The sequence below is a fragment of the Astyanax mexicanus genome, chromosome 24 (assembly GCF_023375975.1).
Source record: "Astyanax mexicanus isolate ESR-SI-001 chromosome 24, AstMex3_surface, whole genome shotgun sequence".
Classification (NCBI taxonomy): Eukaryota; Metazoa; Chordata; class Actinopteri; order Characiformes; family Acestrorhamphidae; genus Astyanax; species Astyanax mexicanus.
Window position 1 is genome coordinate 18116361 of NC_064431.1, and position 14503 is coordinate 18130863.

A 14503-nucleotide genomic window follows, 5' to 3' on the forward strand; every position below is an offset into this window, starting at 1 on the left:
GTAGTCCACATCGTTGCTTAGTGTTTGCTAATTGGTTGCTAGGCAGTTGCGAACATATTCAAGGTGGTTGCTAAGCTGTTGCTAACTTGTTGCTAGGCAACTCCTAACGTATTCCAAATGGTTTTTAAGTGGTTATTAGGCAGTTTCTAATATTTTCCAGGTGGTTGCTAACTGGTTGCTATGGTATCCGGGGTGGTTGCTAAGGTGTTGCTAGGTGGTTGCTAAGGTGTTGCTATGGTATCTGGGGTGGTTGCTAAGGTGTTGCTAGGTGGTTGCTAGAGGGTTAATAGGTGGTTGCTAAGGTGTTGCTATGGGATCCGGGGTGGTTGCTAAGGTGTTGCTATGGTATCCGGGTTGGTTGCTAAGGTGTTGCTAGGTGGTTGCTAAGGTGTTGCTATGGTATCCAGGGTGGTTGCTAAGGTGTTGCTAGGCGGTTGCTAGGGTGTTGCTAGGCGGTTGCTATGGTATCCAGGGTGGTTGCTAAGGTGTTGCTAGGTGGTTGCTAAGGTGTTGCTATGGTATCCGGGGTGGTTGCTAAGGTGTAGCTAGGTGGTTGCTAAGGTGTTGCTATGGTATCCTGGGTGGTTGCTAAGGTGTTGCTAGGTGGTTGCTATGGTGTTGCTATGGTATCCAGGGTGGTTGCTAAGGTGTTGCTAGGTGGTTGCTAAGGTGTTGCTATGGTATCCTGGGTGGTTGCTAAGGTGTTGCTAGGTGGTTGCTAGGCAGTAGCTAAGGTGTTGCTATGGTATCCTGGGTGGTTGCTAAGGTGTTGCTAGGTGGTTGCTAAGGTGTTGCTAGGTGGTTGCTAAGGTGTTGCAATGGTATCCGGGGTGGTTGCTAAGGTGTTGCTAGGTGGTTGCTAGGCGGTTGCTTAGGTGTTGCTATGGTATCCGGGGTGGTTGCTACGGTGTTTCTAAGTGGTTGCTAAGGTGTTGCTAGGTGGTTGCTAAGGTGTTGCTATGGTATCAAGGGTGGTTGCTAAGGTGTTGCTAGGTGGTTGCTAAGGTGTTGCTATGGTATCCAGGGTGGTTGCTAAGGTGTTGCTAGGTGGTTGCTAGGGTGTTGCTAGGTGGTTGCTAAGGTGTTGCTATGGTATCCAGGGTGGTTGCAAAGGTGTTGCTAGGGGGTTGCTAGGTGGTTGCTAAGGTGTTGCTAGGTGGTTGCTAAGGTGTTGCTATGGTATCCAGGGTGGTTGCTAAGGTGTTGTTAGGTGGTTGCTAAGGTGTTGCTAGGTGGTTGCTAAGGTGTTGCTATGGTATCCGGGGTGGTTGCTAAGGTGTTGCTAGGTGGTTGCAAGGTGGTTGCTAAGGTGTTGCTAGGTGGTTGCTAGGGTGTTGCTAGGTGGTTGCTAAGGTTTTGCTAGGTGGTTGCTAAGGTGTTGCTATGGTATCCAGGGTGGTTGCTAAGGTGTTGCTAGGTGGTTGCTAAGGTGTTGCTATGGTATCCAGGGTGGTTGCTAAGGTGTTGCTAGGCGGTTGCTAGGCGGTTGCTAAGGTGTTGCTATGGTGTCTGTGGTGGTTGCTAAGGTGTTGCTAGGTGGTTGCTAAGATGTTGCTATGGTATCTGGGGTGGTTGCTAAGGTGTTGCTAGGTGTATCTGACTGGTCGCTAGGCAGTTGCTACCATTTCTAAAGTGGTTGCTAAGCAGTTGCTAACGTTTTCCAGGTGGTTGCTAAGGTGTTGCTATCTGGTTGCTAGGCAGTTGCTAACGTATTACACATGGTTGCTAAGTGGTTGCTAGGCAGTTGCTAATGTTTTCCAGGTGGTTGCTAAGGTGTATCTAACTGGTTGCTAGGCAGTAGTAGATAAAAAGAAAGAGTGTTAAATGTAGAAGTACAGAAAAAGGGAGAGCCTGAAATAGAGAAGTAGAGAGAAAATCAGCGTGAGAAGTAGAAAAAGAACACCCGAGAATGTGAGAAAAAGAGTGACAAGTAGAGAGAAATATTGAGCGAGAGAAAGAGAATTAGGGAAAAAGAGAGATCGAGAAATAAAGAAGTAGAGAAAGAAAGAGGATGTAGTAGAGAGATAGATAGAAAGAGAAAGCAAGACAGAAAAGTAGAGTGAAAGAGAAGTAGAGAGAAGAGCGAGAAATAAAGAGTAAGAGAGAAATAGAGAAATAGAAAAGTAGAAAGAAAGAGACATAGAAAAGTAGAGAGAGTGAGAAATAGAGAAGTAGAGAGAGAGAGTGAGAAAGAGAGAGTGAGAAATAGAGAAGAAGAGAGCAAAAGAGAGTGAGAAATAGAGAAGCAGAGAGAGAGTGAGAAATAGAGAAGTAGAGAGAGAGTGAGAAAGAGAGAGTGAGAAATAGAGAAGTAGAGAGAGTGAGAAATAGAGACGTAGAGAGAGAGTGAGAAAGAGAGTGAGAAATAGAGAAGTAGAGAGAGAGTGAGAAATAGAGACGTAGAGAGAGAGTGAAAAAGAGAGTGAGAAATACAGAAGTAGAGAGAGTGAGAAATATAGAAGTAGAGAGAGAGAGTGAGAAATAGAGACGTAGAGAGAGAGTGAGAAAGAGAGAGTGAGATAGAGAAGTAGAGAGAGAGTGAGAAATAGAGTGAGAAATAGACATAGAGAGAGAGTGAGAAAGAGAGTGAGAAATAGAGACGTAGAGAGAGAGTGAGAAATAGAGTGAGAAATAGAGACGTAGAGAGAGAGTGAGAAATAGAGTGAGAAATAGAGACGTAGAGAGAGAGTGAGAAAGAGAGTGAGAAATAGAGACGTAGAGAGAGAGTGAGAAAGAGAGAGTGGTTGCTAAACAGTTAATAGGTGGTTGCAAAGCCCTGGCTGGGGTGCCGGGGTGTCCAAACTTTTGACTGATAGCTGCTCCATACAGCAGCTCCTCCATACACTCACAGTACTGGAGGAGCAGGGGAGAGAAGGGGTTCCGTGCGCAGAGCTGCTCGTGTGCGAGATGGAACTCTGGGCCCCCCATTCATTTCTATGGGAAAACTTCGTACGAAAATTGTACGAAAACCGTACGTCGTATCACTTCGCAACCTCCTATTAATTTTAAGATCTCGGTAAGATCTATAAGCTCGCCAAATTTGGTCTTCGTATCTCAAAAATTGTGGCGGTTACGGACGTTTAAAATTTCGCCCCATTCATTCCTATGGGGAAAAAATGCGTACGTTTACGAAGTTTTTACGAAAACCGTACGATAAATCGCTCCAAAAAGCACAAGCACGCTAAGTTGGCATAGGTCCTACGATCCGTGAAAGTTTCGTGATTCTACGTTGAAAGCTCTAGGAGGAGTAGCGTACAGAAAAAAAGGCGTAAGAATAATAATAATAATAATAAGAAGAAGATTACGAAGAACAAGAAGTTGGCTTTTCCAAGCCAACTTAACTAGAAAAGGAAAGTTCGATAACGAACTTTAAGTTGGCTTGGAAAAGTACGTTAATAACGTTGAAAAAGTTAAAATGGTTGCTAAGATATTTCTGTCTAAAGCGTGTGAAGAGTGGTTGCTTTGCTGTTGACTTTCAGCTAAATGTTAAAGTCCAAAAAGTTTTGGCTAACATGGTGAAAAGCTAATAATTGTCTTATAAAGTAATATAAACACTTTACTTTATATATACCTATATAAATTAAAGTGTTGCTAAGTGGCTGCTAGGTAGTTACTAGGCAGTTGCTAATGTATTCCACATCGTTGCTTAGTGTTTGCTAATTGGTTGCTAAGCAGATTCTTACATATTCCAGGTGGTTGCTAAGCTGTTGCTAACTGGTAACTAGGCAATTGCTAATGTATTCCACATGGTTGTTAAGTGGTTGCTAGGCAGTTTCTAATATTTTCCAGGTGGTTGCTAAGTGGTTGCTAACTGGTTGCTATGCAGTTGCTAACATATTCCACATGGTTTCCAAGTGGTTGCTAAGGTGTTGATATGGTATCCAGGTTGGTTGCTAAGGTGTTGCTAGGTGGTTGCTAAGGTGTTGCTATGGTATCCAGGGTGGTTGGTAAGGTGTTGCTAGGTGGTTGCTAGGTGGTTGCTAAGGTGTTGCTATGGTATCCGGGGTGTTGCCAAGGTGTTGCTAGGTGGTTGCTAGGGTGTTGCTAGGCGGTTGCTAGGGTATCCGGGGTGGTTGCTAAGGTGTTGCTAGGTGGTTGCTAGGTGGTTGCTAAGGTGTTGCTATGCGGTTGCTAAGGTGTTGCTATGGTATCTGGGGTGGTTGCTAAGGTGTTGCTATGGTATCCGGGGTGGTTGCTAAGGTGTTGCTAGGTGGTTGCTAAGGTGTTGCTATGGTATCCAGGGTGGTTGGTAAGGTGTTGCTAGGTGGTTGCTAAGGTGTTGCTATGGTATCCAGGGTGGTTGGTAAGGTGTTGCTAGGTGGTTGCTAGGTGGTTGCTAAGGTGTTGCTATGGTATCCGGGGTGTTGCCAAGGTGTTGCTAGGTGGTTGCTAGGGTGTTGCTAGGCGGTTGCTAGGCGGTTGCTATGGTATCCGGGGTGGTTGCTAAGGTGTTGCTAGGTGGTTGCTAGGTGGTTGCTAAGGTGTTGCTATGCGGTTGCTAAGGTGTTGCTATGGTATCTGGGGTGGTTGCTAAGGTGTTGCTATGGTATCCTAGGTGGTTGCTAGGCAGTTGCTAAGGTGTTGTTATGGTATCCGGGGTGGTTGCTAAGATGTTGCTAGGTGGTTGCTAAGGTGTTGCTATGGTATCCGAGGTGGTTGCTAAGGTGTTGGTAGGTGGTTGCTAAGGTGTTGCTAGGTGGTTGCTAAGGTGTTGCTATGGTATCTGGGGTGGTTGCTAAGGTGTTACTAGGCGGTTGCTAAGGTGTTGCTAGGTGGTTGCTAAGGTGTTGCTAGGTGGTTGCTAAGGTGTTGCTATGGTATCTGTGGTGGTTGCTAAGGTGTTGCTATGGTATCCGGGTGGTTGCTAGGTGGTTGCTAACGTGTTGCTAGGCGGTTGCTAAGGTGTTGCTTTGGTATCCAGGGTGGTTGCTAAGGTGTTGCTAGGCGGTTGCTAAGGTATTGCTATGGTATCCGGGGTGGTTGCTAAGGTGCTGCTAGGTGGTTTCAAGGTGGTTGCTAAGGTGTTGCTAGGCGGTTGCTAAGTTGTTGCTATGGTGTCTGGGGTGGTTCCTAAGGTGTTGCTAGGTGGTTGCTAAGGTGTTGCTATGGTATCTGGGGTGGTTGCTAAGGTGTTGGTAGGTGGTTGCTAAGGTGTTGCTAGGTGGTTGCTAAGGTGTTGCTATGGTATCTGGGGTGGTTGCTAAGGTGTTGCTAGGCGGTTGCTAAGGTGTTGCTAGGTGGTTGCTAAGGTGTTGCTAGGTGGTTGCTAAGGTGTTGCTATGGTATCTGTGGTGGTTGCTAAGGTGTTGCTATGGTATCTGGGTGGTTGCTAGGTGGTTGCTAACGTGTTGCTAGGCGGTTGCTAAGGTGTTGCTTTGGTATCCAGGGTGGTTGCTAAGGTGTTGCTAGGCGGTTGCTAAGGTGTTGCTATGGTGTCTGGGGTGGTTCCTAAGGTGTTGCTAGGTGGTTGCTAAGGTGTTGCTATGGTATCTGGGGTGGTTGCTAAGGTGTTGCTAGGTGGTTGCTAAGGTGTTGCTAGATGGTTGCTAAGGTGTTGCTATGGTATCCAGGGTGGTTGCCAAGGTGTTGCTAGGTGGTTGCTAGGGTGTTGCTAGGCGGTTGCTAAGCGGTTGCTATGGTATCCGGGGTGGTTGCTAAGGTGTTGCTAGGTGGTTGCTAAAGTGTTGCTATGGTATCCGGGGTGCTTGCTAAGGTGTTGCTAGGCGGTTGCTATGGTATCTGGGTTGGTTGCTAAGGTGTTGCTAGGTGGTTGCTAAGGTGTTGCTAGGTGGTTGCTAGGTGGTTGCTAAGGTGTTGCTAGATGGTTGCTAAGGTGTTGCTATGGTATCCGGGGTGGTTGCTAAGGTGTTGCTAGGTGGTTGCTAGGCGGTTGCTAAGGTGTTGCTATGGTATCCGAGGTGGTTGCTAAATGGTTACTAGGCAGTTGCTAACGTATTCCACATGGTTGCTAAGTGGTTGCTAGGCACTTGCTAATGTTTTCCAGGTGGTTGCTAAGGTGTACCTAACTGGTTGCTAGGCAGTTGCTAATTTTTCTAAAGTGGTTGCTAAGCAGTTGCTAGGCAGTTGCTAACGTTTTCCAGGTGGTTGCTAAGGTGTTGCTAACTGGTTGCTAGGCAGTTGCTAACGTATTCCACATGGTTGCTAAGTGGTTGCTAGGCAGTTGTGATCATTTCTAAAGTGGTTGCTAAGTGGTTTCTAGGCAGTTGCTAACATTTTCCAGGTGGTTGCTAAGGTGTTGCTAACTGGTTGCTAGGCAGTTGCTAACATATTCCAGATGGTTGCTGAGCGGTTGTGATCATTTCTAAAGTGGTTGCTAGGCAGTTGCTAATGTTTACCAGGTGGTTGCTAAGGTGTTGATAACTGGTTGCTAGTTTGTTGCTATCATTTCTAAAATGGTTGAAGTAGAGAAAAAGAGAGAGTGTTAAATGTAGAAGTACAGAAAAAGGGAGAGCAAGAAATAAAGAAGTAGGGAGAAAATTGCGAGAAAAAGAGAAAGAACACGCGAGAATGTGAGAAAAAGAGTGACAAGTTGAGAGAAATATTTAGCGAGAAAAAGAGAATTAGAGAAAAAGGGACATCGAGAAATAAAGAAGTAGAGAAAGAAAGAGGAAGTAGTAGAGAGAAAGAGAAAGCAAGACATAGAAAAGTAGAGTGAAAGAGAAGTAGAGAAGAGCGAGAAATAAAAAAAGAGTAAGAGAGAATAGAGAAATAGAAAAGTAGCGAGAAAGAGAAATTGAGACGTAGAGAGAGAGAGTGAGAAAGAGAGAAAGAAAGAGTGAGAAATAGAGAAGTAGAGAGTAAAAGAGAGAGTGAGAAATAGAGACGTAGAGAGAGAGTGAGAAAGAGAGTGAGAAATTCAGAAGTAGAGTGAGAAAGAGAGTGAGAAATAGAGAAGTAGAGAGCAAAAGAGAGTGAGAAATAGAGAAGTAGAGAGAGAGTGAGAAAGAGAGAAAGAGAGAGTGAGAAATAAAGAAATGTAAAGAGCAAAAGAGAGAGTGAGAAATAGAGAAGTAGAGAGAAAAAGATATAGAGACAGAGCGTGAGAAAGAGATAAGTAGAGAGCAAAAGAGAGTGAGAAATAGAGAAGTAGAGAGCAAAAGAGAGAGTGAGAAATAGAGACGTAGAGAGAGTGAGAAATAGAGAAGTAGAGAGCAAAAGAGAGAGTGAGAAATAGAGAAGTAGAGAGAGTGAGAAAGAGAGTGTGAGAAATAGAGACGTAAAGAGAGAGTGAGAAAGAAAGAGTGAGAAATAGAGAAGTAGAGAGCAAAAGAGAGTGAGAAATAGAGAAGTAGAGAGCAAAAGAGAGAGCGAGAAATAGAGACGTAGAGAGAGAGTGAGAAAGAGAGAGTGAGAAATAGAAAAGTAGAGAGCAAAAGAGAGAGTGAGAAGTAGAGAGCAAAAGAGAGAGCGAGAAGTAGAGAGCAAAAGAGAGAGTGAGAAATAGAGAAGTAGAAAGCAAAAGAGAGTGAGAAATAGAGAAGTAGAGAGCAAAAGAGAGTGTGAGAAGTAGAGAGCAAAAGAGAAAGTGAGAAATAGAGAAGCAGAGAGCAAAAGAGAGAGTGAGAAGTAGAGAAGTAGAGAGCAAAAGAGAGTGAGAAGTAGATAAGTAGAGAGCAAAAGAGAGAGTGAGAAACAGAGAAGTAGAGAGCAAAAGAGAGAGTGAGAGAAGTAGAGAGAGAGTGAGAAAGAGAGAGTGGTTGCTAAACAGGTAATAGGTGGTTGCAAAGCCCTGGCTGGGGTGTCCAAACTTTTGACTGATAGCTGCTCCATACAGCAGCTCCTCCATACACTCACAGTACTGGAGGAGCAGGGGAGAGAAGGGGTTCCGTGCGCAGAGCTGCTCGTGTGTGAGATGGAACTCTGGGCCCCCCATTCATTTCTATGGGAAAACTTCGTACGACAATTGTACGAAAACCGTACGTCGTATCGCTTCGCAACCTCCTATCAATTTAAAGATCTCGATAAGATCTATAAGCTCGCCGAATTTGGTGTTTGTATCTCAAAAATTGTGACCGTCACGGACGTTCAAAATTCTCCCCCATTCATTCCTATGGGGAAAAAATGCGTACGTTTACGAAGTTTTTACGAAAACCGTACGATAAATCGCTCCAAAAAGCACAAGCAACGTAATTCACTATAGGTCCTACGATCCGTGAAAGTTTCGTGATTCTACGATAAAAGCTCTAGGAGGAGTAGCGTACAGAAAAAAAGGCGTAAGAATAATAATAATAAGAAGAAAACGAAGAACAATAAGTTGGCTTTTCCAAAGCCAACTTAATAAGAAGAAGAAGATTACGAAGAACAAGAAGTTGGCTTTTCCAAGCCAACTTAATAATAATAAGAAGATTACGAAGAACAAGAAGTTGGCTTTTCCAAGCCAACTTAATTATGGACGTTTTCACACCTGCCCTTTTGTAGTCTGTTCAAAACCAGACTCTGATTTGTTTACACTGTTAGTTTGAAACACAGTGTTTGCACAGCGCAGACACAGAATTTATCTGCATGAAGCTCTGCGGTAGGAGCAACACTAAACGGAAGCTGGTGCAGCAGACGTGCAGTAAGTAAGTAACTGTGCTCTCTATTAAATGGTATTTGCAGCAAAATACTTTTGCAGCCAACCGGTAAGTGGCGCTATACCAAGTGCACATGGTGTTGACCCAGATAATTACTACAGCTATAAACTAATACCATCTCTTCTGCTGCTTCCTGTATTTACTTTCTTGCATCGTCTCAGACAATCGGACCAATCAGCAGAGAGAATATTTTTACACTTACATTTTTTCCCTGTGTAACAGAATCAAAACTGTGAAAAAAATCAAATTCAATTATTTGAAAGCTGTGATTTGAACCAGATACAGGTGTGAAAATGCCCTAAGACTGTCAATTACATCTGATCTGTCAATCAAAAATGTTTATAAAACTGACATATGCTGTATTTATGTGCAGGTTCAGAATGTATTAATTTTTCTCTCTCTATCCGTCAGGCAGCCGCAGCAGCAGTTCCAACCCCAGTGCCGGGAGAAGCCAGCGCCCTGCTCCTCAGGAAAAAGAGCGCAAGATGACGGGCAGCGGGGGCAGCGAATCTGATACGGGCACTCGAGCGGGCGGTAGGCGGGGTGAGCGCACAGCCAGTCAGCTTAGTCACCGTAGCCACGCCCACTCGTCCCAAAGCCGCGCCCACTCCGGACACAGCAAAACCCACTCTCACAGAAGCCGAGTGCCATCCCACCACAGCCGCGCCTCCTTCTCATACAGCCACGCCTCCTTTTCCAAGCACGGGCGTGTCTCTTGTGCACACAGTGAGCGGAGCCACGCCTCCTCTTACGGACCCCCCGGACTGCCTCCTCCCTACAGCCTAGCCAGACTTACCCCTAAAGGGGCCGTTAGTAGTGGGCCTCCAGGGGCCCCGCCGGTCCGCGAGCTAGCATCCGTCCCCCCGGAGCTCACGGCTAGCCGGCAGTCGTTTCAGCACGCCATGGGAAACCCCTGCGAGTTTTTTGTAGACATTATGTGACTGTGGGCCAGTGCCATAAAATACAAGCAACAAGTAAAGCAGTGCAGATTCCAAGCACACTCGCCGTGTTCTCCCGCCACCATATGTTCCTTCTTCAGTTCTGTTCAGCCGTGATTTCTGTCCACTGCAGCAAATGTGGTCTAAAGTGAAGCCGTGATTATCGAACACTTAGTTTGTGGTTGATTTAAAATATATAATCGTAATTCATACTTAAAAAGACAAAACAAAGCAAATTTAAACCAAAGTTTTTAAAGGGAGTCAGTAGATTATTTTGTTCAATCTAAACAAATCAGAAAACAGACGAAAAATGATAACAATAAAAAAGTAAACATTAGGCCTGTCACGATAACTATTTATTGTACGATTAGACAATACATGGTCCGAGAAATAATTGCACTGAAATAGCACAAGAATGCAAAAAAAGTTTTTTTGCAAAAAAGCAAAAAAAAAAAAAAAAACGTATTTTATTTGTACCATAAAACATGCTATTTAAAAAGAATCCCAAAGAAATCAAACATAAATACAATAAAACCACTGTTTTGAAAAATATATGAACATAAGAAAATATATGAATGCTATGAAATATATGTAATGCTGACTGTTTAAAAAGCCTTTTTATTTCACAAACCATCTCTAAACTGTAAAATAAACATTTAAACAGGTTAAATGTGTTCTAAATCACATACATTTGGTAAAAAAAAATTAGCTTTCACTTTTCCTCGTAGGTTCTAGTACTGCCATGCTCTACTTTGTGGTCTATTCTGCACTGTGAAAAAAGTTTCTTGTAAATCTTTACAGCAAGTTAACAGCGAAAAATTGTTAGTAAAGGATTGAAAAATTACAGAAAGATCACAACACATTATTTTATAATAAGAATAGCAATTAATACATTAATTACAGATTATTACAGCTTTTGTAGAGTAAGATTTGGCCAAAATAATTACACAATAACACTTTAAATATTCTTTACAGTAACCATATGTACTTTTTTTCATAGGTTTTTGGGGTTGCCAGTGAATAAAAAAAACATAAAAGGCAAGTTATTGAGGTCATAACAAGTAAATAAATTATCGTGACAGGCCTACAAATCATTATAATTTACCTCTTAGTAATATTTTTTAGTTTTCCGCTCAATTTAATTCTCTTCATCGCCAGAAATGTCCTGCAGGTTCATTGTTGTGGCATCGTTCACTCTACCAGAATTGTAGACAATCAGGCATCTCGCGCCCTCTGCTGGTCAGAAGCTGTCACTGCACCTCATATCTAAAACTCTTTGTATAATAAAAGCACACAGGAGCTGAAGGTGGGGTTTGAGCACTGGAACTACGAATGCCTGCTCATACTTTATTGTATTAGCTGCTTTTTTGTGTTTCGTTTTGCACCAAACATATTTCGTATTTTTACATTTTTATAGATGTGTTGACGATGTTTGATCTTTGTGAAGCGATTTGTGAAAAAAAAAAAAATCACAAGATAATCAAGTTGTCGGCAAACGTTTGGGAACCCCCTGACCAAAATGCATATTTTGTTTGTATTTCTGCACTTTATGTGATAGAAACTGTGATATGTGCAAATGTTTGGACACCCTGATGAGTCAACACTCTTTTTGGAAGCACTTTTAGAGGCTTCTTCTCTTAATTTATAGGCAGATCTGCAGCTTTTTAGAAGAGCCTGTCCATGATTTGAAGAGTGATGCTCGTCTCCAATGCTAATCAGGGATAATGGATGTTTTAACACCTGCAGACTCTGCTTTGGTAGGTAGGATCTTCTTCCTGTATTTACTTCCTTGCTTCATTCCAGATGAGTACAGCAGACCAATCAGCAGAGAAAATATTTTCACACTTGGATTTTTGCCTGTGTGAAAACAAATCAAACCAAGTGGAAAGCTGTGATTTGAACCAGAGCAAACCAACTACAGGTAAAAAGTTAAATAATCATCAGTTCTTTACCTGCCTATCCAGGTCATAACTTAACGTATCAATTAAGACCTGACTAAGTTCTGAGACAGATGATAGGGTGTCTAAACTCTTGCATAAAATTACTAATGCTATGGTAAATGGTTTATAGATTAAATAATTAAATGTTTTAAACAAAGGTTTTCTTGTATTTTCACATATACAGAATTCTTTATGAACTGAATTTTGCCTTTGAGCTTTCATAGTTTTATTTAAAACCATTGACTTTCATAAAGAAACCCCTGAAGACACATAGCTGAATCAACATTTGCTAAAACTTCATTTTTTAACGAAGTTTTAACAAAGTTAAGCCTCAGAAATCCATTAAATATGCAGTTTGAGTCAAGGGGTGTCCGAAAGGTTTTAATACAACTGTACTTCAACACAAACAATACATGTTTTTTATTAATCGTTTGTCCTGATCGTAGAATCTGATGATGTCATAGCACACAGCTGCCGACAGGTGTAGACGCTCCTTCTAAGAAAGCACACAGAGACGGATGTGCTGAGTTCGTTCATAAACATTCTGTCCTTTTGGAATTACAGGGTAAATCTCCACAACCAGCACTTAAATATAAATCGCCACTGTCACCCTAAACTGGTATGATTTATGTAAAACGCAACTTTACAGAACGTAAAAAAAAAATCTTCTAAACTTTTAAGGGAAGTCAGTGTAAAAAGATTTGATTCTAAGGCATTTTGGAGCATTTCTATTGGTCTATTCATCATGAAATTGAAATAGAATAAAGCACAACTTCCACACTCGAAATATGTCAAAAAGTTAAAAAAAAAAACAGTTAAACAATATTTCTGACTGATATTTGTATGTATATGAGTATATAGAGCTCTGGAATAAGAGACCACTTAAAAATGATGAGTTTCTTTGATTTTACCAAATTGAAAAACCTCTAGAATACAATCAAGAGGAAGATGGATGATCACAAGCCTTCAAACCAAACTGAACTGCTTAAATCTTTACATCAGGAGTGGCATAAAATTATCCAAAAGCAGTGTGTAAGACTGGTGGAGGAGAACATGCCAAGATGCATGAAAACTGTGATTAAAAACCAGGGTTATTCCACCAAATATTGATTCCTGAACTCTGAAAGCTTTGCATCTGCATATTTTTTGTTATTTCAGCCATTTCACATTTTACTCAATATCAGCTCATATATCAGCCATAACATTAAACCTGATTACCTTTCAATAGGTCCGTCTTGTGCCACAAGAGGGAGGAAAACAGTACAGCGAATCCTTTAAATTCAGTATGTTATATGAAAGGTGGTGCCTTTCTCTGAGCACTTCTGATTGGTTTATAGACTCACTATTGCATATTGTGGCTCAGTTTCTTCATGCCTGCCTTTTATATTTCCAGTATATTACATTCCTGCAGAAGTGGAGGGCACCATCTATCTGCACCCACTATCAGACCTTACTCCAACTCCCATAATTCACATAATTCTTACCATTAGATGTAGATAATGATAGTCGTTGTTTAGTTTTGTTTTGCACTTTATTTATCAATGGTGATAATGTTATGGCTGATCAGTATATATAAAATGTTGCTGTTAAACATCACGTTTTTTGCTCTTTGTTCAGTTTAATCTCAGTTTAATCTCAGGGGCTGGTGTCACCTGCTTCTCACAATGTCTCATGGACATGGACTAGCAGTTTAAAGTAGTGTGTGTTACATCTGCCTCTGTCAGTGTCGGTCTAAACAAAACAAACCGTGTCTAATGTCTAAAGCTTGTCTGAAGTGTGAGGCGTCTGTCTGAGGGTGCGGTACCGTGTGCTGGTTTTGGGTTGTTTGGTCTCCAGCATGTCCTGTCTGCTCAAGGGTTCCTCCAGCAGCAGCAGCAGTACTCCATCAATGTGGCACTTTTATAATTGCATTCCTTTTCTGTGTGAAACACTGTACACCTCCAGGTGTGTCTTTTATTTTTGTCCTGTGAGAGGACTGGGTAAAATGTGTTGTACATAGTTCATTTTTATTGTATATATGAGAAAAGAAAAATGTATAAAAAACGGTATGTACAAAGTTTCTGCTCATGCCTTCTTTTGTAAATGGTAAAATGCTCATTTGATTCCATGTGAGTGTCAAAATACAGTTCAGATTTCAAAAGCAGTTCTGGAGTCCAGCTGTTTTGCATTTTTTTAATGTATTGTCAATCTTATCTTAAATTTATCTTAGCCAATTAATCGAGGACTCTCCTGATCACTGCAGTGCTTGCACACTAGAAGGGTAAGTACGAGCGCATGCCTCCTCTTTTCTGTTCTTTTTGTTCAACTGCTGCCATTGCAGCATCTCTAGAAGGGTCGGGACAAAATACTGTATTGATGTTGCAATATATCAGATAGTTGGAATTAGTGCTGGGCGGGATACCGGTTTATATCTAAGACTGTATACAGGGGCAGATTTTACCACCACGCAAACCACACAATTGCTTGGGGCCCCAGGAATCAAAAAGGCCCCTGCTGGCCAAAAGGTTGGCAAACAAAAAGAAAAATAAAGAAACGCATTAATTATTTTATGTTTGACACCTGAGAAACACCATACACACAAGTTAAGCTAGGCGAGGTACACAAAGGTAGCTTCAGCATTAACCATGAAACGGTCTTATTCCAGCGGTGCCCAAAAAAGAAAGAAGATTAAGGAAAGGAAGTCCAGCACAGAAAGCTTGACAAAGCTCACCATGAAACATCTGGAACGAGCCGATCTCCGGGGCTGTTTGCCCGGCATCAGCGCAAGAACGAGCGGATCTCCGGGGCTGTTTGCCCGGCGTCAGCGTGAGGGAACGAGCGGATCTCCGGGGCTTTTTGCCTGGCACCAGCGCTGTGGAACGAGCCGATCTCAAGTTGGATACTCAAGGTGCCTTTTACCACAGCTAAAAGGTGCTGGAAAAACTTAAAAATGGGCCTTAAAAGTGCATGAAAAGCAAACATTAATGAAATATTAATGAACGCTGGACTGAATTTTGAAGTTTAACTGGAGAACCAAGGGAATTCTGATAGT

General features: G+C 42.3%; 1 protein-coding gene and 1 long non-coding RNA gene across 3 annotated transcripts in view; both read left to right on the plus strand.

Moving 5' to 3' along the window:
* Positions 1-13615, plus strand: part of dvl1b (dishevelled segment polarity protein 1b) — a 71149-nt gene extending 57534 nt beyond the window's left edge. For both annotated transcript variants that reach the window (XM_022682675.2, XM_049471915.1), the window contains one exon: positions 9006-13615. In XM_022682675.2, coding sequence (XP_022538396.1) covers positions 9006-9535 — 530 coding nt within the window. In that variant the 3' untranslated portion in view covers positions 9536-13615. The remainder of the gene's footprint in view (positions 1-9005) is intronic.
* On the plus strand, positions 4065-6217 carry LOC125787548 (uncharacterized). The gene is made up of 4 exons (XR_007429422.1): positions 4065-4264; positions 4330-4481; positions 5660-5766; positions 5800-6217. It is a non-coding gene; the product is annotated as an uncharacterized LOC125787548 (long non-coding RNA).
* Positions 13616-14503: the final 888 nt, after the last annotated feature.